The following is a 22,901-nucleotide window of genomic DNA, read 5'->3' on the forward strand; positions in this document are numbered from 1 at the left end:
CCAACATAGTGAAACCCCGTCTCTACTAAAAATACAAAAAATTAGCCGGGCATGGTGGTGGGCGCCTGTAATCCCAGCTACTCGGGAGACTGAGGCAGGAGAATGGTGTGAACCCGGTGGGGCAGAGCTTGCAGTGAGCTGAGATCATGCCACTGCACTCCAGCCTGGGCAACAGTGTGAGACTCTGTCTCAAAAAAACAAAACAAGAGAAATAGAGATAAGCTGCCTGAAATACTTAGGCTTTAAGGCCCATCACAATGTCACCTCTCTAAAGCCTTTCCTATAAGCCTTCCCTCTTCCTCTCTCTCTCCTTCAAATATTTACCCTTAGTCCTTCTAAATGAATCTCCCTTCCCTACTGTTTACTACAACTCCTTGAGACTGAGGAAATGGCTTTTTACAAAGGTATAAATAAGCATTTGAACCAATGAATGGTCTTAAGTTTTACCTAATAGTGTTTTTAAGTACCATAAACTCTGAATTGTTTTAATTGTAGACTTTTGGGGATAAAAACAGAAACTCCAAGTACTGTATCAACGAATGCAAGTACACCACAGTCAGTGAGCAGTGTGGTTCATTATCTGGCAATGGCACTCTTTCAAATAGAGCAGGGCATTGAGCGGCGTTTTCTGAAAGCTCCACTTGGTAAGTATCTGTTTTTATTTCAAAATATTAGTTGTGTTATAAGTAATTTTGAGTTGGCCTTTAACTAATAGAATTTTATTGTCTGACATAATGAAACTGATAAACTAATCTTAAAAACTTGAGATGTTTTCATTTTTAAATGAGTTCTTTTAAGGTGAGATTTATTTTTAGAGTAACAAAGTCTTTTGTGAAGAGTTTTACCAAAAGAAAGATTACCAGCTAGGCACAGTGGCTCATGCCGGTAATCTAAACAATTTGGGAGGCTGAGGCGGAATCGCTTGAGTCCAAGAGTTTGAGACCAGCCTGGGCATCACATAGCAAGAACCCCATCTCTACAAAATTAAAAAAAAAAATTAGCTGGGCATCGTGGCGTGCACCTGTAGTCCGGAGGCTGGGGTGGGAGGATTCCATGAGCCCAGGAATTTGAGGTTACAATGAGCTGTGACCACACCACTGCACTGTGGCCTAGGTGACAGAGTAAGACCCTGTCTCTTTAAAAGAAAAAAAAGATGACCAAAACCTATAACTAGTCAGACCTTGAATAATCAAAGATTATGTTAACTTTTTTTTTTCTGTTATTTGAAAGAGAACCTGAAGTAAGTGACTTAAAAGTTTACCATTTGGGGCATAGTTTGATGATAAGAGTCACTGACCCACATGCTAAATCAGAAATACCAAGTGTTAAACGGAACACGGGTGAGGAAATGCTCTATCATTTATAGTGAGGAATAATACTATCTGTACCACTTTTTCACAAATTATGAAATTAGTGGGTTTTTAGGGACTAATCTAGGAACCTAATCATTATGTTTTTGGGAAAATACCTGTTTCAGAATTCTAAATCAATGTTTATATCAGAACTGTCTCTAATTCCCTGTTGCCTTTTTGAGATGTTTAATTTATAACTCATCATGTTGAGATATTTATATTCTTGTAATGAGATCATGGAAGAAATAACTTTCTTAAACCGTATCTTTTTGGTCTCATATTGAAAGAACTACTTGAGTTGACTAAAATCCTTAAATAATTGTTTTAGCTGAGAGTGGTGGCTCACGCCTGTAATCCCAGCACTTTGGGAGGCCGAGGCAGGTGGATCACCTGAGGTCAGGAGTTTGAGACCAGCCTAACCAACATGGTGAAACCCCGTCTCTACTAAAAATACAAAATTAGGTGGGTGTGGGGTACGTGCCTGTAATCCCAGCTACTTGGGACGCTGAGGCAGGAGAATCACTTGAACCTGGGAGGCAGAGGTTGCAGTGAGCTGAGACTGCACCATTGCACTCCAGCCTGGGCAACAAGAGAGAAACTGTCTCAAAAAAATAAAAATAATAATTTTTTGATATCTCGAGTATTAGAACAAAGTTTTCATAGACAATGTGATCAGAGCAGTTTTGAAATGTGAATGTATTTGTAAACTTTTTAAATTGAAGAGTTTGTGGGCAGTATCACATTAAATCTATTCACACTTTTGTAAATTGATAATCCTACCATAAGCTTAATAACCCACTGGCCACACTGAAAGTAGCAATTGTAAGAAATAAAATATGTATAATCACAGCTCCCAAAGACAGCACAGTTGATATTTGCTATGTAACTTTTATTTCCCAGTCTTCAGCATTTCTTATTATTTTCTTTCTGATCCTTTATGTACAAGGGATCACTCTGTATTTATTACAACCCCATATTAATACACAATTACCGCCCAAGCCAGGTCAGTCGGGGAGTGCAGGCTGGCCCATTCTGGACTCCGGGCTCCTAGGCCGGGGGTGGGCCCTGCCAGCAGTGGGCGTGAGCTTCGCACGTCCTCTGAGACTACGCTGTGTTCTGTCTTTGCGGCGCGACGGGCGTGGGAGCGGGGGCTGCCCAAAGGTGGGCTGGGGTTGGAGGAAGTGGCCCGGTAGCCGCTGTGTGTCCTGAGGCCCTAAGGCCCCTGACCCCCCGCTTGAAGCTGGCGAAGGAGCAAGGCCCATTTTCTCTAGACAATCGTCATGATCCGCTGGGCCCCCCGCGCGTCTCCTGGAAGAGCCCACTCACCCTGGACGAGCTCTTCGGTAGCCTCAGACCGTCCTTGAAGAGGATGACTGAGACATTATGGGCCAAGCGCTGTGTGTCTGCTCTCGGGGAACTGTCACCATTGACAATAAGCGCTACCTCTTCATCCAGAAACTGGGGGAGGGTGGGTTCACCTATGTGGACCTAGTGGAAGGGTTACATGATGGACATTTCTACGCCCTGAAGCGAATCCTGTGTCACGAGCAGCAGGACCGGGAGGAGGCCCAGCAAGAAGCCGACATGCATCGCCTCTTCAGTCACCCCAACATCCTTCGCCTCGTGGCTTACCGTCTGAGGGAGCGGGGTGCTAAGCATGAGGCCTGGCTGCTGCTACCATTCTTCAAGAGAGGTACGCTACGGAATGAGAGAGAAAGGCTGAAGGACAAAGGCAACTTCCTGACCGAGGATCAAATCCTTTGGCTGCTGCTGGGGATCTGCAGAGGCCTTGAGGCCATTCATGCCAAGGGTTATGCCCACAGGGACTTGAAGCCCACCAATATATTGCTCGGAGATGAGGGGCACCCAGTTTTAATGGACTTGGGTTCTATGAATCAAGCATGCATCAATGTGGAGGGCTCCCGCCAGGCTCTGACTCTGCAGGACTGGGCAGCCCAGCGGTGCACCATCTCCTACCGAGCCCCAGAGCTCTTCTCTGTGCAGAGTCAGTGTGTCATCGATGAGCGGACTGATGTCTGGTCCCTAGGCTGCGTGCTATATGCCATGATGTTTGGAGAAGGCCCTTATGACATGGTGTTCCAAAAAGGGTGACAGTGTGGCCCTTGCTGTGCAGAACCAACTCAGCATCCCACAAAGCCCCAGGCATTCTTCAGCATTACAGCAGTTCCTGGCCTCTGTGATGACCGTGGACCCGCATCAGCGTCCTCACCTTCCTCTCCTCCTCAGTCAGCTGGAGGCGCTGCAGCCCCCAGCTCCTGGCCAGCATACTACCCAAATCTGAAAAAGCAGCAGGTTGAGAAGATGGCCCCTCGTGCCTCGGAAAGAGGTTCCCATCCCTCATTGGAATCTCTACCCATTCCATCCAGGACTGCTCTTACATTTCGGGGTAGCGGGGTCAGGAGAATCATCTTAGTCCTGCATCTGCTCTTCTGCTTTCTTCTAAGAGCAAAACCTGGGCAAGGGGCCTTACTGAGAGGGAGTGGGTGGGGGTTGGGAAAAGGGAAATGGTGGGATACGGAGCATGGCTCTGAGCAGGACTGTTGAGCTCACATAGTGTTCTGCCTCCAAATCTGGGAGCAGGAGAATGTATAAACAAGAATAAAGTGGAAGCAGATTGGTGTGGGGAAAAAAAAATACACAATTACCTAAATTAAAATTTCAATTTAAAATTATTTGTAAATCATGCGGCTTTTATAAATGTAAGATACTGTTACTACTAACACTGTGATTCCAAAAGAGTAAAAGAATAAGACACAATACTGCTTATTTTCCCACTTCTGAAACTTTCATTACAGTTTTTTATAAGTTGAAGGGGGGAAAATCAAATTAATTGTTTAGTATGTCTGGATTTTCATCTGCACAAATTAAATATTTAGACAAAGAAACAGGTTAATACTGAGAGTTGTTACAACTTGTCTAGTAGGTTATATGAGAGAGACTGTTTCTTATGCTGGTTTGTATACAGTGGTTTTCAAACATTCATTTCATCCCAAAAGATGGAAAATTATAATTCAAGACCTTAAGAAATAAGTGAAATAAGAAAAGTTGGTTACTTTGGTAGTGTCAAAGTTAAATATTGGTTGAAGTCAAATGTTGGTCATTTATAATATGGGTATCTACTGTTGATGCTCCATAAAAAGTTATTAGAATAACTTAAGCCTTTGAAAGGTCTGTTTTGCACAGGACAGCAGGAGATGGAGATAGGCTATCTGAAATAAAGTAATCAAGAATATCATTAATTGGGGAGAGAAAAGCAGGTTTTACTTTATGAATATTTGAGATGGAATATATATTGAAATTCTCCATTCACCTGATAATATTTCAGGATAGCAAATTAATCATAGCAGGCATTTTCCCAATTTAGCTTCAGAAATCATTTCAGTTTCTTGAGGAAGCATGTAAGAAATAAAAATTTGACTTATGTTCTACCTTCTCTAATATGTCCCTTTTATTCTAGAGATTAATCATACTGATAAAAGTAGACTTTTTCGGCCAGGCGCGGTGGCTCAAGCCTGTAATCCCAGCACTTTGGGAGGCCGAGACGGGCGGATCACGAGGTCAGGAGATCGAGACCATCCTGGCTAACACGGTGAAACCCCGTCTCTACTAAAAATACAAAAACTAGCTGGGCGAGGTGGCGGGCGCCTGTAGTCTCAGCTACTCGGGAGGCTGAGGCAGGAGAATGGCGTAAACCCGGGAGGCAGAGCTTGCAGTGAGCTGAGATCCAGCCACTGCACTCCAGTCCAGGCGACAGAGCAAGACTCCGCCTCAAAAAAAGAAAAAAAAAAAAAGTAGACTTTTCATTTGGGGAAGATAAAATGTTTTAAATGTTTTAGGTAAGATACATGAGGATGTTTTTTAGGATTGATAATTCCGTTATTTTTAAAGTCATACTTATGGTTAAACCCTTAAGCTATAAAAAAAAAAAAAATCCTCAACTAACTATATCAATTTGAAATTGGGTAACACAGAAATTAATAAGGATCAAAAGGGAGATAGAAAAAAAAGACAAGAAAAAGAGAGAGGAAGATCAATCTAGTGTGAGAGATGGTAAATTTTTAACTTTTTAAAGAAATTTATGTTTTGTCTTTTTAAAGAATTATGATTTTACTTTCTCTATGGCCGAGTACTCATTTGCATATTTAGCTTTTGAAGGAAAACCTTGGATTTGATTTTTTTGGAAGGGAATGGACTTGGGGGTAAGCTTAAAATAATATCTTCCTAGCGTTTCCCTTTCTATATTTCACACCTCAGCTAATCACTCTTCTAAATTGGCATACAGAAAGCTGACACTGGTGAATCTTCGTATACTTAGCTATCAGTGAAAAGAATGAATGGCTATGGAACTTATGTTTACCTGTTTCACATAAAGTATTTATTCACAGCATTTTTTTTCTTTTACTAGCTTGGAGAGACATAGGACAAGTGTTTTTATGTTTTGTCCCCTAGAGAAGCCTGTCCTGGTCACATGGATTACTGTATAGTGGCCATTGAACAGTATGAAGTCTCCTACTATAATATTTGATCACATGACTGCCAATATTTTATATTAGTAAGATCCTTTTAATAATTTATTGAGGAATTTATCTATGCTAGCATAATGGAAAATAAAAGATAAACAAGACATTTTCTGCACTTTATGGTTGTGTAATCTGGGGGAAAAGCAAGGTTTAAGATAGGGAAACAACAGAAGAATTGAATCAATTGTATATACTGTTTTCTATCCTTATATCAGTACTATGCAAACACAGAAAAATAGGCACATTCATTATGGACTAGAATAAGAATTGGGCCTTGAGTTACTGCTGGTTTAATTTTCTTAAACCATCTCGTTAATCAAATCCCATAGCATTTCACCAATCTTTTCATTAAAAAATCATTCAAACTAATTTCCAAGATTCTAAAAGTCCTTATAATTTGTCTTTGTTCCCATTCCTTCACATTGACCTCTGAAACCTTATCCCTTGCCATTACGTAATCAATGAGAATATTCTCTGATTTACCCAGGAAGATCATGATCTTTGAACTCGCTATTCTTGCTACCTCATTCCTTGGAGGCCCTGCTCAGGCCAGAACTTTTCATGAAGGCTTACATTTTAAAAACCAAGACAACTAAAACACTCACAATGAGAGGGGAGAAATAAATCAAATGCATTTAAGAGGACTGTACTCTCCAATTATTATATATACATATTTTTTTAGACAGAGTCTTGTTCTTGTCACCTAGGCTGGAGTGCAGTGGCACAATCTGCAATCTCTGTCTTCCGAGTTCGAGCCATTCTCCTGCCTCGGCCTCCAAAGTAGCTGGGATTACAGGCACCTGCAACCACACCTGGCTAATTTTTGTATTTTTAGTAGAGACGGGGTTTCACTGTGTTGGCCAGGCTGGTCTCAAACTCCTGGCCTCACGTGATCCACCTGCCTTAGCCTCCCAAAGTGCTGGGATTACAGGTGTGAGCTACCACATCTGGCTCCAATTAAAAGTTAGATACAGTTTTGGATAGTTGACAAAGAGAGTGAAGAAAATAGAAGAAAAGACTGTATTAACATAAAATCTACTTGGTTTTATATACTGTCTACAAAAGACACACCGAAAACAAAACAACGTAAAGACAGAAATATTGATGCTGCATTCTAAGTAATATCTTTGTATTTTCCCAACTTCATTAACATCTCAGCTTTGAAGAGCCATTTGACTCATCCATCGTGTTTTTGCCTCAGTTTTTAGTCTCAGTCATTTTGAAAACTTCTAACTGGTTATTTTTCAAACTGCCTGGTTATTCATATTTTAAACTTCTTAAAACATATTAAACAGTTATTTTATATTCTGTTTCTAATTCTAGTATCTGAAGTCTTTATGAGTTTGATTCTGCTGGCTTTCACTTAATGTCTTGTTTCCACATGTGCCTTGTGGTTTTGATTAACTCTCATTCCTCAGATTTGATCTGAAAATGTCTTCAGAGAGAATTTGCAAAAAAATGTACTTGTTTCAGCCATTCACTTGAGGTCACTAGCAACCCTAGACTACTTTAAAATCTTAGCCTGTGTTTTTTCGGTTTTAAACCTGTTCAAGGCTTTGCTTGATCCTCAGGGAGATTATGTTCTCTTTCTACCCAGCACCAAAGTCCAGGTGAATCAATTTTCTTGCTCTCCATTTTTTATGTAGCACCTGTTTCCACCCTGACACTTGAAGGGGTAGCCTTCTGGGGTCCTAGCTTTTTAGAGAGGGAGTAACCACCTAGATGGGCCCTAGTTTTCATGTCCTGTCAATCTCACCCTGCCCAACAGGCAAACAGGAGCTCAAGGTCCATTGGTACTTGACAGGTCTCTTGCTTTATGGTTTTAACTCATTGTGTATTTCTTCACTTTTCCAGCTGTACTAAACATTCCTTGAAGTATAGGGACCATAGAATAGACTAGTTTCATATTTTCTAAAGTGCCGCATATAGGGGGAGCTATACCGTGCACAAACAACGATAGTAATATTAGCATTTACTCTGACAGACACTTCATATGCCTTATGCGTATTATCTCATTTAATGTTTCCAACAACTCTTAGAGGCAGATACTCTCCATGTATTACAGCTGAGGAACCTGAGAGACAGATGGGTTAACTTGCCCAAGTTCAATGGGGGAGCCCGTACTCACCTCAGAGCAGACTGACTCCAAAGCCTGCATTTTTCTTAACCGTTACGCTACTGCCCAAGAGGTCTTATTTGAGGATAACAGTAGGAAATAATGGTATTATAGAACCAGATTATGTATGGAGTCTTATATACCTTGCATGTTTTAGGAATAGTAAGGTGGTAACAATATTGAAGATTGAAATGGAAATCACACACCAGTATAAAATGACTATTGATTGATAGCATTTAATCAAATGATTAAATTTTTTAGCCCAGAAGATAAAGAATGGTGATGTTGACTGACAGAAGGTTTCAAATGTTTCTATATAAATATTAGTGCTGAAAAATCCTTTTTGGTAGTATTCACATTGTTTTTACTTACCACAATTTTAAAACTATTTTCTTAGAGATAGAAGATATTTAATTTGGAGAAGAGTTCATCTTTTATGAGATGAGGAAGTAACATACTTCATTCAAGTGAATAGTAACTTAGACTTGGAATCATATGTAACCAGTTTTTAAAATTAGATCAAGATTTGATACAAAGACTAGATTGAGAACACATTGTCCGAATTATTTTTCTCTTTAGCTATTAAAATCCCTTAGCATTTGATTTATGAATTTAAGTAATTCCTTATGTCATAAACGAGATGTGGCTCAGCAAATATTTTCCATGAGATTTTTGTTTTTAATATCAGCATGGTCTTTTTGTTAAGTATCAGAAGAAAAGAAATGTAAAATCTAACCTGTGTTTACCAACTATTTCTAGGAAGATTGCTAGGTTTGTCTAAAAATTGTAATCACTTTCCCTTTTCATTTAAGATGCCAGTGACAGTGGGCGTTCTTATAAAACAGTTCTGGATCGTTGGAGAGAGTCTCTCCTTTCTTCTGCTAGTCTGTCCCAAGTTTTTCTTCACCTATCCACCTTGGATCGTAGTGTGATTTGGTCTAAATCTATACTGAATGCGCGCTGCAAGATATGTCGAAAGAAAGGCGATGCTGAAAACATGGTTCTTTGTGATGGCTGTGATAGGGGTCATCATACCTACTGTGTTCGACCAAAGCTCAAGGTATTTTTTTCTTCTTACCAGATTAGAAATGAGACATTAAGATTTTGAGCAATAGATGATTAATGATCATTTATGTGATTTGTTCAGACTGTGCCTGAAGGAGATTGGTTTTGTCCAGAATGTCGACCAAAGCAACGTCCTAGAAGACTCTCCTCTAGACAGAGACCATCCTTGGAAAGTGATGAAGATGTGGAAGACAGTATGGGAGATGAGGATGATGAAGTTGATGGTGACGAAGAAGAAGGTCAAAGTGAGGAGGAAGAGTATGAGGTAGAACAAGATGAAGATGACTCTCAAGAAGAGGAAGAAGTCAGGTAAGTCCTAACATGCAATAAAATGAGTCAGTAGGTCTTAGACAATTTCTCTACTATTCAAATACAAATGGAATAGTTAGGGTCTGTAACTTAGTTTAAAACTAATATATAGGCTGGGCACGGTGGCTTACGCCTGTAATTCCAGCACTTTGGGAGGCCGAGGCAGGCGGATCACCTGAGGTCAAGAGTTTGAGACCAGCCTGGCCAACATGGTGAAACCCCGTCTCTACTAAAAATAGAAGAATTAGCCAGGGTGTTGGTGGGCACCTGTAATCCCAGCTACTCGGGAGGCTGAGGTAGGAGAACTGCTTGAACCTGGGAGGCGGAGGTTGCGGTGAGCTAACGGATCACGCCATTGCCCTCCAGTCTGGGTGACAAGAGCGAGACTCCATCTCAAACGAAAAAACTAACATATAGTGGCCTGAAGTTACCCTTGCTTTTTATGTATTATAAACATTCAAAAATATTCCCAAGGGAGTATTGATAATTTGGGGAATCTCAAAGAGAGTGATAAATGCCAAGAGGCACACTGTATTTTTATACTTCTGCCACCTTAGCACCTAGAAACAGTTTCTATACTACCATATAACTAAGTATTCTGCAGCTTAGCATGCTGTGTCATTCAGGCCTAGTGAATGAGTGTGGAGCCTGGATATTCCTACTGGGGCAATCTCCCCTTACTTGACCCTAGTTGAGGGCCGAAATAAAGGGATATTTATATCCACGAGGTAGATATACAGGCATACCTCAAAGATATTGCCATTTCAATTGCAGACCACAGCAATAAAGCAAGTTACAAATTTTTTTGGTTTCCCAGGGCATATAAAAATTATGTTTACATTACACTATAGTCTCCTAAGTGTGCAGTAGCATTATGTCTTACATTTCTATACCTTAATTTAAAAATAATGTATTGCTAAAATATGCTAACAGTCATCTGACAGAGAGACAAAGTGAGCTCATGCTGTTGGAAAAATTATGCCAATAAACTTGCTTGATGCAGAATTGCCACAAACCTTCAGTTTGTTTAAAAAAAAAAAAAAAAAAGAAAGAAAAACTTTATAATTGTAGCATGCAGTGAAGCACAAAGCACTATAAAATGAGGTGTGCCTGTGTCTAACCTGTAGCTATAAGCTAGACAGATCTACTAGGGGTTTTCTGTCAGCAGGCCTGACCATAGCCAGTCACATCAGGGAAGTCACTGGGCTTCTTGTTCTTATCATCCCCCTCCCCCTGGCTGTTTTTTTTTTAAACATTTGAACCCCATTCTTGTGGAAGCAGGAAAATGAGTATGAAGCAAAGCAATCTAGAACTGTCAAAGTACAAAAGGATCACAGCTGGAGAAGTTAAGATAGAGCCACCCCATCTGTTCTAAACAAGGTTTTAAGAAATACCAGCTAGAAGAGCCATCTTCCCTGTAGCTTGTGAAGGCAGTATTATGTTAGGCATAAAGATAATAAAGAATGTGGAAAATTCTTGCAAGTACATGAGATAAACTGGAAGTCCAGGTATATGGGGAAAGGGATAATGAGTTAATGGAGGTGTTGCATTCTTTTAATTAAGGACAGTTAAAAGATTAGATATAGTTTTATAGTCAGAATCAGAAGACAACAGAGAGGTTCTTGGCATGGTATTCAGGAACCACAGGTTCAAGGCCCACTTCATTGGCAGCCATTGACTAAAACTGTAGGTTACCTCAGTATTAATGATAATGAAAAGTCGTAGTCTCCTGTAGCAAAAGGAAACAAAAGAATTTCATTTTAAGATTACTTCATTACTCTTTAAGTTTTCCAACATGATTGACTAAGTCTATTTGTTGGTTCTCCTGAGCATTTTATTACAATTTCTCAGAATTTAGTACTTAATTTTCATAATGATGTCCTGAAGTTACCAAGAAGATATCAACTGGGCATAGTGGCTCATGCCTCTAATCCCAGCACTTTGGGATGCCGAGGCAGGCAGATCGCCTGAGTCCAGGAGTTTGAGACCAGCCTGGGCAACATAGCAAAACCCCATCTCTACAAAAAACTACAAAAATTAGCCAGGCCTGGTGGTATACACCTAGCTACTCAGGAGTCTGAGATGGGAAGAGCACCTGATCACAGGGAGGTCAGGCTGCAGTGAGCCGTGATCGTGCTACTGCACTCCAGCCTGTGTGACAGTGATACTCTGTCTCAAAAAAAAAAGAAAAAGAAAAGAAAATATAAAATATTCTCTTTGCAGATAATTCTCTTCGCATTTCAAGGAAATACATGAAAGCACATTTTAGATTCCCTTGAAAACTTAAAACTTATTGACTCTTTAAGGAATTGAGTCTAGGATAAGTCCCAGTTATATAGAAAATTTATATAAACTCATTGGCTAAATACAACAAGGAAAATAAAGTTAATCATGTGTTCATCATTGCTCTGTACAATAATTGTGTTTTCTAACAATATTTATAGCCTACCCAAACGAGGAAGACCACAAGTTAGATTGCCCGTTAAAACAAGAGGGAAACTTAGCTCTTCTTTCTCAAGTCGTGGCCAGCGACAAGAACCTGGAAGATACCCTTCAAGGAGTCAGCAGAGCACACCCAAAACAACTGTTTCTTCTAAAACTGGTAGAAGCCTAAGAAAGATAAGCTCTGCTCCTCCTACAGAAACAAAATCTTTAAGAATTGCCAGTCGTTCTACTCGCCACAGTCATGGCCCACTGCAAGCAGATGTATTTGTGGAATTGCTTAGTCCTCGTAGAAAACGCAGAGGCAGGAAAAGTGCTAATAATACACCAGAAAATAGTCCCAACTTCCCTAACTTCAGAGTCATTGCCACAAAGTCAAGTGAGCAGTCAAGATCTTTAAATGTTGCTTCAAAACTTTCTCTCCAAGAGAGTGAATCCACAAGAAGATGCAGAAAAAGACAATCTCCAGGTATGAAGAAATCTAAACTCTTCCTTCCCTAGGAAGATTGAATAATTTGGAAATATTGAATGTTGAGATACTTTGGATCATTTTTTAAAGTCTGTCACTAAGATACACAAAGTTATTAGGGAACAATCTGACCTGAAGCATAATAGTCATTGAAGGGGCAACTATTTAATGAATAAAGGTAAATTATTATTACTAGTGTTTCTAGTGAAGCAGGGTAATAAACTTGCAAATGACATTCTGTTTTTAATGGAGATATTTAGCCAATATTTCACCAGTGTCAGGATACTACATTATAACACATTTCACTCTCTCCTACCTTTTCCTCCTTCAAAACACACAAACTCAGCATCACCTAGACAAGCTCCATCAGATTATTTGGTAAGGTTCCCATCTCATACTGAATTTGGGGGAAAGGGAGAGTTGGAAGCAGTAATATTTTTAGGAAGCGATGACCAGCTGTCTTTTTATTTTTTATTTGATTGATTGACAGGGTCTAGCTCTGTTTCCCAGGCTGGAGTGCAGTGGTGTGATTTCGGCTCACTGCAACCTCTGCCTCCTGGGTTCAAGCGATTCTCCTGCCTCAGCCTCCCAAGTAGCAGGATTACAGGCGTGCGCCATCACACCCAGCTAATTTTTGTATTTTTAGTAGAGACGGTTGGTTTCGCCATGTTGGCCAGGCTGGTCTTGAACTCCTGACCTCAGGTGATCCGCCCGCCTCAGCCTCCCAAAGTGCTGGGATTATAGGTGTGAACCACTGCGCCTGGCCTCAGCTGTCTTTTTAATTCTCATTTTTATTTATAGTAATCATTATTCATAGACTAATCTCTTTATTCATGAAGAGATTCGTAATCTCTTCCTGTCCCTTGTTTTTAATGTAAGTGGTAATAAAATTTTGATTTTTTAATTTTATTGTTATTATTAATTATACCAGTCACTCAGGCTGCTGTGCAACGGCGCAATCTGAGCTCACTGCAACCTCTGCTTCCCCAGCTCAAGCAATCCTCCAGCCTCAGCCTCCTGAGTAGCTGGGACTACAGGAATGCACCACCAAGCCTGGCTAACTTTTGTATTCTTTGTAGAGACGGGGTCTCGCCAAGTTGCCGGGGCTGGTCTTGCACTCCTGAGCTAAAAGTTACCTGCCTGCCTTGGCCTCCCAAATGATGGGATTACAGGTGTGTGCCACCACACCCAGCCCGGCCCTATTTTTTTTGTTGTTGTTTTTTAAATGAAGTTAAACACAAAAAATGCCACTGTTTCTCAAAAAAAAAAAAAAAGGGGGAATTCATTGGTGAAAGAATGGCACGTAATCTGTTAATGCAGTCACCAGATTGTCAAGTTTTTTGGGGGAAGCGTCATAATTTTGCACCAGTCAGGATCTAATTTAGCTTTTCCTATCCCCTTATCTGTTTTGCTTTTCCCCAATTCTCCAAGCTATTTGGAGTAATAATATACTTGAAACATTTTTACTCAAAAACCTAGGAAGAAAATTTTGTTTTCATTGATTTGTGAAATTGCTAAGCCTGGTACTAAAGAGAAATAAAAGGGGAAATATGTGGATCTACACTGCAAGGAGAGAATTTATACATCTGAATATATATATGGACTATACTACCCTTTCTACCAATGCATATACTTTAGATGTCATTATACTATACCTGTCTGAGGTTTGTGAGAAAGCATTTTGCTTTTAGAACATTATCTAGATACTAAAATTAAGATCTGTGGCTGAGAACAGTGGCTCATACCTATAAACCCAGCACTTTGGGAGGCCGAGGTGGGCGGGTAACTTAAGGTCAGGAGTTCGAGACCAGCCTGGCCAACATGGTGAAACCCCGTCTCTACTAAAAATACAAAAATTAGCTGGGTGTGGTAGCAGGCACCTGTAATCCCAGCTACTCGGGAGGTGAGGCGGGAGAATCGCTTGAACCTGGGAGGCAGAGGATGCAGTGAGCCAAGATCATGCCACTGCACTCCAGCCTGGGCAACAAAGCAAGACTCCGTCTCAAAAATAAAATAAAATAAAATAAAATAAATAAATAAATAAATAAAATTAAGATCTGTAAGAATAATCTTTTACTTTACCAGTGAAAATTGCTTTTTCATTATGCAAGGTAATTTATATGTAAGCCTAGTTTGTAGATCTGAAGAGGTTACTTTCTGAAGGATATGCTTTAGGAAATACTAGAGAATTGCTTAGTTTCAGTTAACTGTAGCTGAAAAGTATTTTTAATAAAATTGAGTAAAAATAATCCAAAAACTGTGTTCTAGATTTTTCTTTTGCATTACACTCTGAAAATCTGTTCCCAATGAATGTGTATTGCAATTGGACATTTTTAAGATCAAAAAGGAAATAATTAATATTTGGTCCAATTTTGGTCAGATTTTCGTGTCTCCCAGAAAATAGTTAACATCTCAGTGTATGGAGCGTCTGTTTTCTGTTGGAATTTGGTATTTATATATCCAGTTTGGCTTGTAGTGAACAAATATTTTGCTTTGTTGTCACCTAAAATGTTGTAATTATTTACTCAGAGTCATCGCCTGTGACACTGGGTCGAAGGAGTTCTGGCCGACAGGGAGGAGTTCATGAATTATCTGCTTTTGAACAACTTGTTGTAGAATTGGTACGACATGATGACAGCTGGCCTTTTTTGAAACTTGTTTCTAAAATCCAGGTAATTACTAGACTTGATAAAATGTATTCATGTATATTATCTGATTTAGTCCACGTGACAACTTTGAAGTAGTCAAAACACCTGTTACTCACTGTCTAGTTTTTTGTTTTTCTGAGATGGAGTCTCGCTCTGTCGCCCAGGCTGGAGTGCAGTGGCGTGATCTCAGCTCACTGCAAGCTCTGTCTCCCAGGTTCAAGCGATTGTACTGCCTCAGCCTCCTGAGTAGCTGGGATTACAGGTGCCCACCACCACACCCGGCTAATATTTGTATTTTTAGTACAGACAGGGTTTCACCATGTTGGTCAGTCTGGTCTCGAACTCCTGACCTCGTGATTTGCCCACCTTGGCCTCCCAAAGTGGTGGGATTACAGGCGTGAGCCACCGCACCTGACCATGTCTATTTCTTAGGTGTTTTTAGAGACAGGGTTTCTGTCACCCAGGCCGGAGTTCAGTGGCATACTTTGATTTGCTGCAGCCTCGACCTCCTGAGCTCAAGTGATCCTCCAACTTAGCCACTGGAGTAGTTAGTACTACAGGCACATGCCACCAGGTCCAGCTTTTTTTTTTTTTTTTTTTTTTTTTTTTGTGAGGCGAAGTCTCGCTTTGTCGCCCAGGCTAGAGTGCAGTGGCGCGATCTCAGCTTACTGCAACCTCCGCCTCCCGGGTTCAAGCGATTCTCCTGCCTCAGCCTCCTGAGTAGCTGGGACTACAGGTGCGTTCCACCATGTCCGACTAATTTTTTGTATTTTTGGTAGAGACGGGGTTTCACTATGTTAGCCAGGATGGTCTCGATCTCCTGACCTCATGATCCACCCGCCTCGGCCTCCCAAAGTGTTGGGATTACAGGTGTGAGCCATCGTGCCTAGCCCTTTTTTTTTTTTTAAGAGACAGGGTCTCACACTTCATTGCCAGACTGGTCTTGAACGTCAGTTCCTATATTGAAAACAATAGAGTTGGCTGGGCGCTGTGACTCATGCCTGTAATCCCAGCATTTTGGGAGGCCGACATGGGCAAATCACAAGGTAAGGAGATCAAGACCATACTGACTACCACAGTGAAACCCCATCTTTAGTAAAAATATAAAAAAAATTAGCCGGGCGTGGTGGCAGGCGCCTGTAGTCCCAGCTACTCGGGAGGCTGAGGCAGAATTACTTGAACCCGGGAGGCAGGGGTTGCAGTGAGCCAAGATAGTGCCATTGCACTCCCCACTCCAGCCTGGGCAACAACAGTGAAACTCCATCTCAAAAAAAAAAAAAAGAAAAGAAAACAATAGAGTTAGTCAGCTCAGTCCCTTCTAATTTTGTGACTGATTTTTTTTTGAGATGAAGTCTCGCTTTTGTCCCCCGGCTGGAGTGCAATGGCGAGATCTCAGCTCAATGCAACCTCCGCTTCCCGAGTTCAAGCGATTCTGTTGCCTTAGCCTCCCGAGTAGCTGGGATTACAGGGGCCTGCCACCACACCCAGCTAATTTTTGTATTTTTATTAGAGACGGGGTTTCACCATGTTGGACAGGCTGTTCTCGAACTCCTGACCTCAGTCGGTCTGCCCATCTCGGCCTCCCAAAGTGCTGAGGTTACAGGCATGAGCCATCGCACCCAGCCTTTTTTTTTTTTTTTTTTTTTGAGATAGAGTCTTGCTCTTGTTGTCCAGCTGGAGTGCAATGCCGCGATCTCGGCTCACTACAACCTCCGCCTTCTGGGTTCAAGCAATTCTCCTGCCTCAGCCTCCCGAGTAGCTGGAATTACAGGCACCTGCCACCACACCTGACTAATTTTTGTATTTTTAGTAGAGACGGGTTTCACCATGTTGGCCAGGCTGGTCTCGAACTCCTACCCTCAGGTAATTCATGCGTCTCAGCTTCCCAAAGTGCTGGGATTACAGGCGTGAGCCACTATGTAATGAGTCAGCCAGGACTGATTCTTTATAAATAATGATGGTGTGTTACAATGACCTCAGTGTTTTTGTTCTATGTAATGAATATGAATAGAGTTAATTGAGTACCATTAATCATATTTTTCTTATGTAAAGCAGTGGTTCTCAAACTACTGCATGCATCAGAATCACTTGGAGGGCTTGCTAAAACATAGATTCCTGAGCCCCAGAGTTTCTGATTCATTAGGTCTGGAATGATGTCTGACACTTGGATTTCTGGCAAGTCCCCAGATGATGCTGATGGTCCTGGTCCAGAGAGCACATTTTGAGAAACACTGATATAAAAGGTATTCTGGGCCAGGTGTACTGGCTCACGCCTGTAATCGCAACAATTTGGGAGGCCAAGGCGGAAGATCACCCAAGGTCAGGAGCCAGCCTTGCCAACATGGCGAAACCCCATCTCTACTAAAAATGCAAAAATTAGCTGAGCATAGTGGTGCATGCCTGTAATTGCAGCTACTCAGGAGGCTGAGGCAGGAGGATCGCTTGAACCCAGGAGGCGGAAGTTGCAGTGAGTCGAGATGACACCATTGCACCCCAGCCTGGGCAAGACTCTTGTCTCAAAAAAAAAAAAAAATAGGTATTCTGGCTGGGTGCAGTGTGTCACACCTGTCATCTCAACATTTTGGGGCCAGGCTCAATGGCTCACATCTGTAATCCCAGCACTTTGGGAGGCCGAGGTGGGCGGATCACAAGGCCAAGAGATAGAGACCATCCTGGCTAACATGGTGAAACCCCGTCTCTACTAAAAAAACACAAAAAATTAGCTGGGCGTGGTGGCGGGCACCTGTAGTCCCAGCTACTTGGGAGGCTGGCAGGAGAATGTCATGAACCCGGGAGGTGGAGCTTGCAGTGACCCAAGATTGTGCCACTGCGCTCCAGCCTGGGCGACAGAGTGAGACTCCGTCTCAAAAAAAAAAAAAAAAAAATTTAGGAGGCTGAGGCAGGTGGATCGCTTGAGCGCAGGAGTTTGAGACCAGCCTAACCAACATGGTCAAACCTTGACTCTACAAAAAACACACACACAAAAAAAATTAGCTGTCTGTTGTGGTGCATGACTTTAGTCTCAGCTACTTGGGAATCTGAGGCAGGAGGATCACTTGAATTTGGAAGGTGGAGGTTGCAATGAGCCGAGATAACACCACCACACTCCAGCCTGGGTGACAGGGCAAGACCCTGTCTCCAAAGGAAAAAAAAAAAGATAGGTATTCCTAGGTAACAGTGATGGCATAATCAAACTGAAGGATATGAGACGGTGTTGTAGTTAAGTTATATATATATTGGCAGAATATGATCTGTTATATAGCAAAGATAGAACAGTGTTATGGTCCTGTAATAGAAGTTATCATGGCATTACAGAAGTAGAGAGGACAGAGATTGATTTGAGTATTTCAGAGGGACAAAATAATAATTAGAACGCTTTTTAAGGAGAACTATTTGGAACCGGTCATTGAAGAAAGATAGAATTTCAACAGTAAGAAATGGAGTAAGGATGTTTCAGGGAAAAAGGAATATACTATACGGTAGACACCCAGAAATGAGAATATGGTGAATGGTGGATGGTTTGAATGAGGCTGGGTTAGAAAGTCTCAGACACACAACTGTATTATAAAGGGCCTCACTCACCAGTGTGAGGTCAAGGTTTCTGAATGAAGAAATGACATCATCAGAATTCTACTTTGAGATTTCTAGAGCAAGAATGAGAAGGATTAATTACATATTGAATAGTATAAAAAAATTAAATCTTAGTTTGACTCGTTTGACTCATTTTGCCTGGGTAATTTTCGTCCTAAGTTACACTTTGCTACATACATTTTATTATTACAAATGCAGTAATGCTCATTGAAGAATTTTTTTTCTTTTGGTCACAAGCGACAGTGTGTGTGTGTGTGTGTGTGTGTGTATACATATATAGATACATATAGAAATATATAGAAAGATATCTATAGACATACTTATATAGACATATGTGTATATATATATATCTCTACATAGAAGGAGAGAGTCATGAGCAAGATTTTTTCTTTTCACAATAAATTGTTAACATTTTTAATGATATCACATAGGCTTCTACAATATGGTATTTACTGAAAATATATTACATGATTTTAGCAGACCACTAGTATTCAGAGGTTAATATTGAGTTGCTTTTTTAGTGCAAAACTTTTAGTTATTTGAACACTTCTTTCCAGTTAAGTTTTCTGTGTGGAGAGAGATATTTGAATTATTTTGCAGGTCCCAGACTACTATGACATCATCAAAAAGCCCATTGCCTTAAATATAATTCGTGAAAAAGTGAATAAATGTGAATATAAAATAGCATGTAAGTAATTTGTTTTTCTTTGATATTTATTTTTCTAAGGCATTCTCTTATAGCATCTTTGATACTTATTTTTGTTTAAAGAGGTAGAGGCTGTTTTTCTCTTATTAAAAGGATGTGTGTTGATGCAGTTGTGTAGATGGCATCCCATGAGGTTCCACAAGTACTTATTAGTGTATGTGGGGATAAAAGATGGATTAGGATCAAGTAAGTTAAAGATATTTTATAGATCTGATCTTACTCAAAGAAGTTCTTTATAATCACATGATGTATATGATCACATAATTGGATAGTTTCAATAAAATAATTTTTAAGTATTTACAGTTAAACAGTTTTAAGCCTCAGTTCTGCTACCTTGTTTCAGAATCTTTTTTCTTTTCTTCTTTTTTATTTTTTGAGACAGGTCTCACTCTGTTGCCCAGGCTGGAGTGCAGAGGCAAAATTTTGGTTCACTGCAGCCTTGACCCCACAGACTCAAGCTGTCCTCCCACCTCAGCCTCCCAAGTAGCTGGGACCTCAGGTGCAGGCCACCATGCCTCTCTGTTTTTTTTTTTTTTTTTTTTTTTGAGATGGAGTCTTGCTCTGTGGCCCAGGCTGGAGTGCAGTGGCGCAATCTAGGCTCACGGCAACCTCTGCCTCCTGGGTTCAAGTGATTCTTCTGCCTCAGTCTCCCAAGTAGCTGGGATTACAGATGCCTGCCACCACACCTGGCTATTTTTGTATTTTTAGTAGAGATGGGGTTTCACCATGTTGGCCAGGCTGTTGTCGAACTCTTGGACCTCAGGTGATCTATCTGCCTCGGCCTCCCAAAGTGCTGGGATTACAGGCATGAGCCGCCGTGCCTGGCATGCCTGGCTAATTTTTTGTAGAGATGCAATTTCACTGTCTTGCCCAAGCTGGTCTCGAACTCCTGACCTCAAATGATCCTCCTGCCTCGGCCTCCCAAAGTGCTGGGATTACAGGCTTGAACCACCACAACGGGCTAATTTTTCTTTTTTTTGTAGAGATGGGGTTTTGCTATATTGCCCAGGATGGTCTCGAACTCCTGAGCTCAAGTGATCCTCCTGCCTCAGCCTCCCAAGTGCTGGGATTACAGATGTGAGCCACCATGCCTAGCCAGAGTCTTCTCTTTCTAAAGAAAAAAGTGGGCTTCCATTTTATTAAGATTTCCAGATATGATACAATAATTATATTTATTGTAATTTATGTAGTTTCATTCTAATCTTTTTTGCTCTCTTTCCCTTTCTAGCTGAGTTTATTGATGATATTGAGTTAATGTTTTCGAACTGCTTTGAGTACAACCCTCGTAACACAAGTGAGGCAAAAGCTGGAACTAGACTTCAAGCATTTTTTCATATTCAGGCTCAAAAGCTTGGACTCCACATCACACCCAGTAATGTGGACCAAGTTAGCACACCACCGGCTGCGAAAAAGTCACGAATCTAAGTTTGTCCTTCTAAAGGATATATTTGAAGAAAAACAAATTGTTCATGAAAATGGAACATTAAATCATGCTCTAAAGCAGACATATATGTATAAAGCAATAACAGCTGATCGACCACATGAAAGTGTGGCCTGCACTGTATTCTCAGTTTTAATATTAAGCACTCAGGAGAATGTAGGAAAGATGTCCTTTGCTACAGTTTTGTTCAGTATCTAGTAAGTTTGATAGATGTATTGGATACAGTACTGGTTTACAGAGGTTGTTGTACATTTTTGAGATCATTCATGTGTCCAGAGATCTTGGAAAATATTTTTTCACCCATGACTTATTTTGTTATTGATGATTTTTTTTAAAGTTGTGGTATTAAGGGAGAGTTATCTACAAGGATGAGTCTTCTGCTATAGCACAGTTTAGTGTTTATGTCTTAATTCTTTCAACACTACACATGAATGAATCCAATCTTACATCCTTGAAGTGCTGTACCAGTGCTGGCTGCAGGTATTAAGTCCAAGTTTGTTAACTAGATATTTATTTAGTATTGAAAGTAATTTGTGAATTTGTTTTGTATTTATAAAATTTGTACCTGGAAAATGTTCCTTAATGTTTTAAACCTTTTACTGTGTTTTTATTCCTCTAACTTCCTTAATGATCAATCAAAAAAAGTAACACCCTCCCTTTTCCCTGACAGTTCTTTCAGCTTTACAGAACTGTATTATAAGTTTCTATGTACAACTTTTTAACTGTACAAATAAAATAACATTTTTTCAAGAAATCTGGAATTCTGTAATCTTTACAATCAGATTTGGACTTTTGCACGTGATACAAACAGACCATAGGAACCAACGTTTTGTTGTACCTGAGTCTCTATATCAGTAATTTGCTGCTTTTTCTGCCCAAACCCTTGAGGAGTCAGATCCATTTCATCAAAAACAGTAACAATCTGATGTGCCTGGATTCTCATTAAAAAGAGGAGAGAAAGTTTGGAATACACTTATATAGTTAAGAAACATTCTGGAAATTGAAGTTTTTATGCATATATACACATAAAAGGAGAGATTTCTTAGGTATGGAAGACATACAGGGGCTTCAGTTTTGTAGCCTACTTTTCCTTTTGAGGATGCAAAAGGCAGGTGTCTTCCCTATTTTCTAGGACTTTTTGGTAGGCGGGAGAGAACCTTCCCTCTATTTCCTTAAAATCCTGAGGATACTGCATTATTATCTAATTAATTTACTTGGAAGTGTATCCATCTTTCTCATATAGTTTGAGATTATCATTTTTCTAGATTCTTCACATGAATATATCTACAACTGTAACTTTTGGTGTATTTGTATAATTTTATATGCCATAATTAAATTTCTTAGAAAATTTTACTTAATAGCATTTAAATATCAAGACAATTCTGAAAATACAATTACATTTTAATAGTAAATTATCTGATTACTTAATATTCTTTTTTTAAATAAAATTTTAATTTTTTTTTTTTTTTTTTTTTTTGAGACGGAGTCTCATCGCTCTGTCGCCTGGGCTGGAGTGCAGTGGCCAGATCTCAGCTCACTGCAAGCTCCGCCTCCCGGGTTCACACCATTCTCCTGCCTCAGCCTCCCGAGTAGCTGGGACTACAGGCGCCCGCTACCTCGCCCGGCTAGTTTTTTGTATTTTTTAGTGGAGACGGGGTTTCACCATGTTAGCCAGGATGGTCTCGATCTCCTAACCTCGTGATCTGCCCGTCTCGGCCTCCCAAAGTGCTGGGATTACAGGCTTGAGCCACCGCGCCCGGCCAAATTTTAATTTTTTTAGACTAGAGACAGGGTCTTGCTGTGTTGCCCAGACTAGTCTTGAACTCCTGAGCTCAAAGCGATCTGCCTGCCTTGAACTCCCAAAGTGCTGGGATTACAGGTGTGAGCCACTGTGCCCAGTCAATATTCTTCATTTTTTAATGTTAATAACAAGCAATTTTTATGTTAGTTTTTCTTCTACACAATTAACACTAAGGAACTATTTCCAACCAACTATGAAATTATTCAATCTGCAAGTCAGTCATAAAATTTGCAATTTATTTACCATTTCTCAGACTGAGTTAAAATAAGACATTACCTTTTTTTTTTTGAGATAGGGTCTTGGCTGTGTTGCCCAGGCTGGAGTGCAGTGGCATGATCTTGGCTCACTGCAACCTCCACCTCCCGGGTTCAAGTGATTCTCCTGCCTCAGCCTCCCGAGTAGCTGGGATTATAGCCATGT

At 40.5% G+C, this 22,901-nt stretch overlaps 1 protein-coding gene and 1 pseudogene across 4 annotated transcripts in view; both read left to right on the top strand.

Annotated features, from left to right (window-relative positions):
- The window catches only part of BAZ1A (bromodomain adjacent to zinc finger domain 1A), a 128,665-nt gene extending 107,235 nt beyond the window's left edge, over window positions 1-21,430 (top strand). For 2 of the 3 annotated variants that reach the window (XM_023227459.1, XM_023227458.2), the window contains 7 exons: window positions 496-644; window positions 8,822-9,069; window positions 9,157-9,383; window positions 11,828-12,294; window positions 14,824-14,966; window positions 19,134-19,221; window positions 20,468-21,430. In XM_023227459.1, the coding sequence (XP_023083227.1) occupies window positions 496-644; window positions 8,822-9,069; window positions 9,157-9,383; window positions 11,828-12,294; window positions 14,824-14,966; window positions 19,134-19,221; window positions 20,468-20,664 (1,519 nt within the window). In that variant the 3' untranslated portion in view covers window positions 20,665-21,430. The remainder of the gene's footprint in view (window positions 1-495; window positions 645-8,821; window positions 9,070-9,156; window positions 9,384-11,827; window positions 12,295-14,823; window positions 14,967-19,133; window positions 19,222-20,467) is intronic. The other variant, XR_002734774.1, reaches the window with a different exon arrangement.
- On the top strand, window positions 1,879-4,007 carry LOC111552937 (annotated as a pseudogene). The gene has a single exon (XR_002734775.2). The product of XR_002734775.2 is annotated as a serine/threonine-protein kinase 16 pseudogene (transcript).
- Window positions 21,431-22,901: the final 1,471 nt, after the last annotated feature.

This window comes from Piliocolobus tephrosceles, chromosome 6 (assembly GCF_002776525.5).
Source record: "Piliocolobus tephrosceles isolate RC106 chromosome 6, ASM277652v3, whole genome shotgun sequence".
Taxonomy (NCBI): domain Eukaryota; kingdom Metazoa; phylum Chordata; class Mammalia; order Primates; family Cercopithecidae; genus Piliocolobus; species Piliocolobus tephrosceles.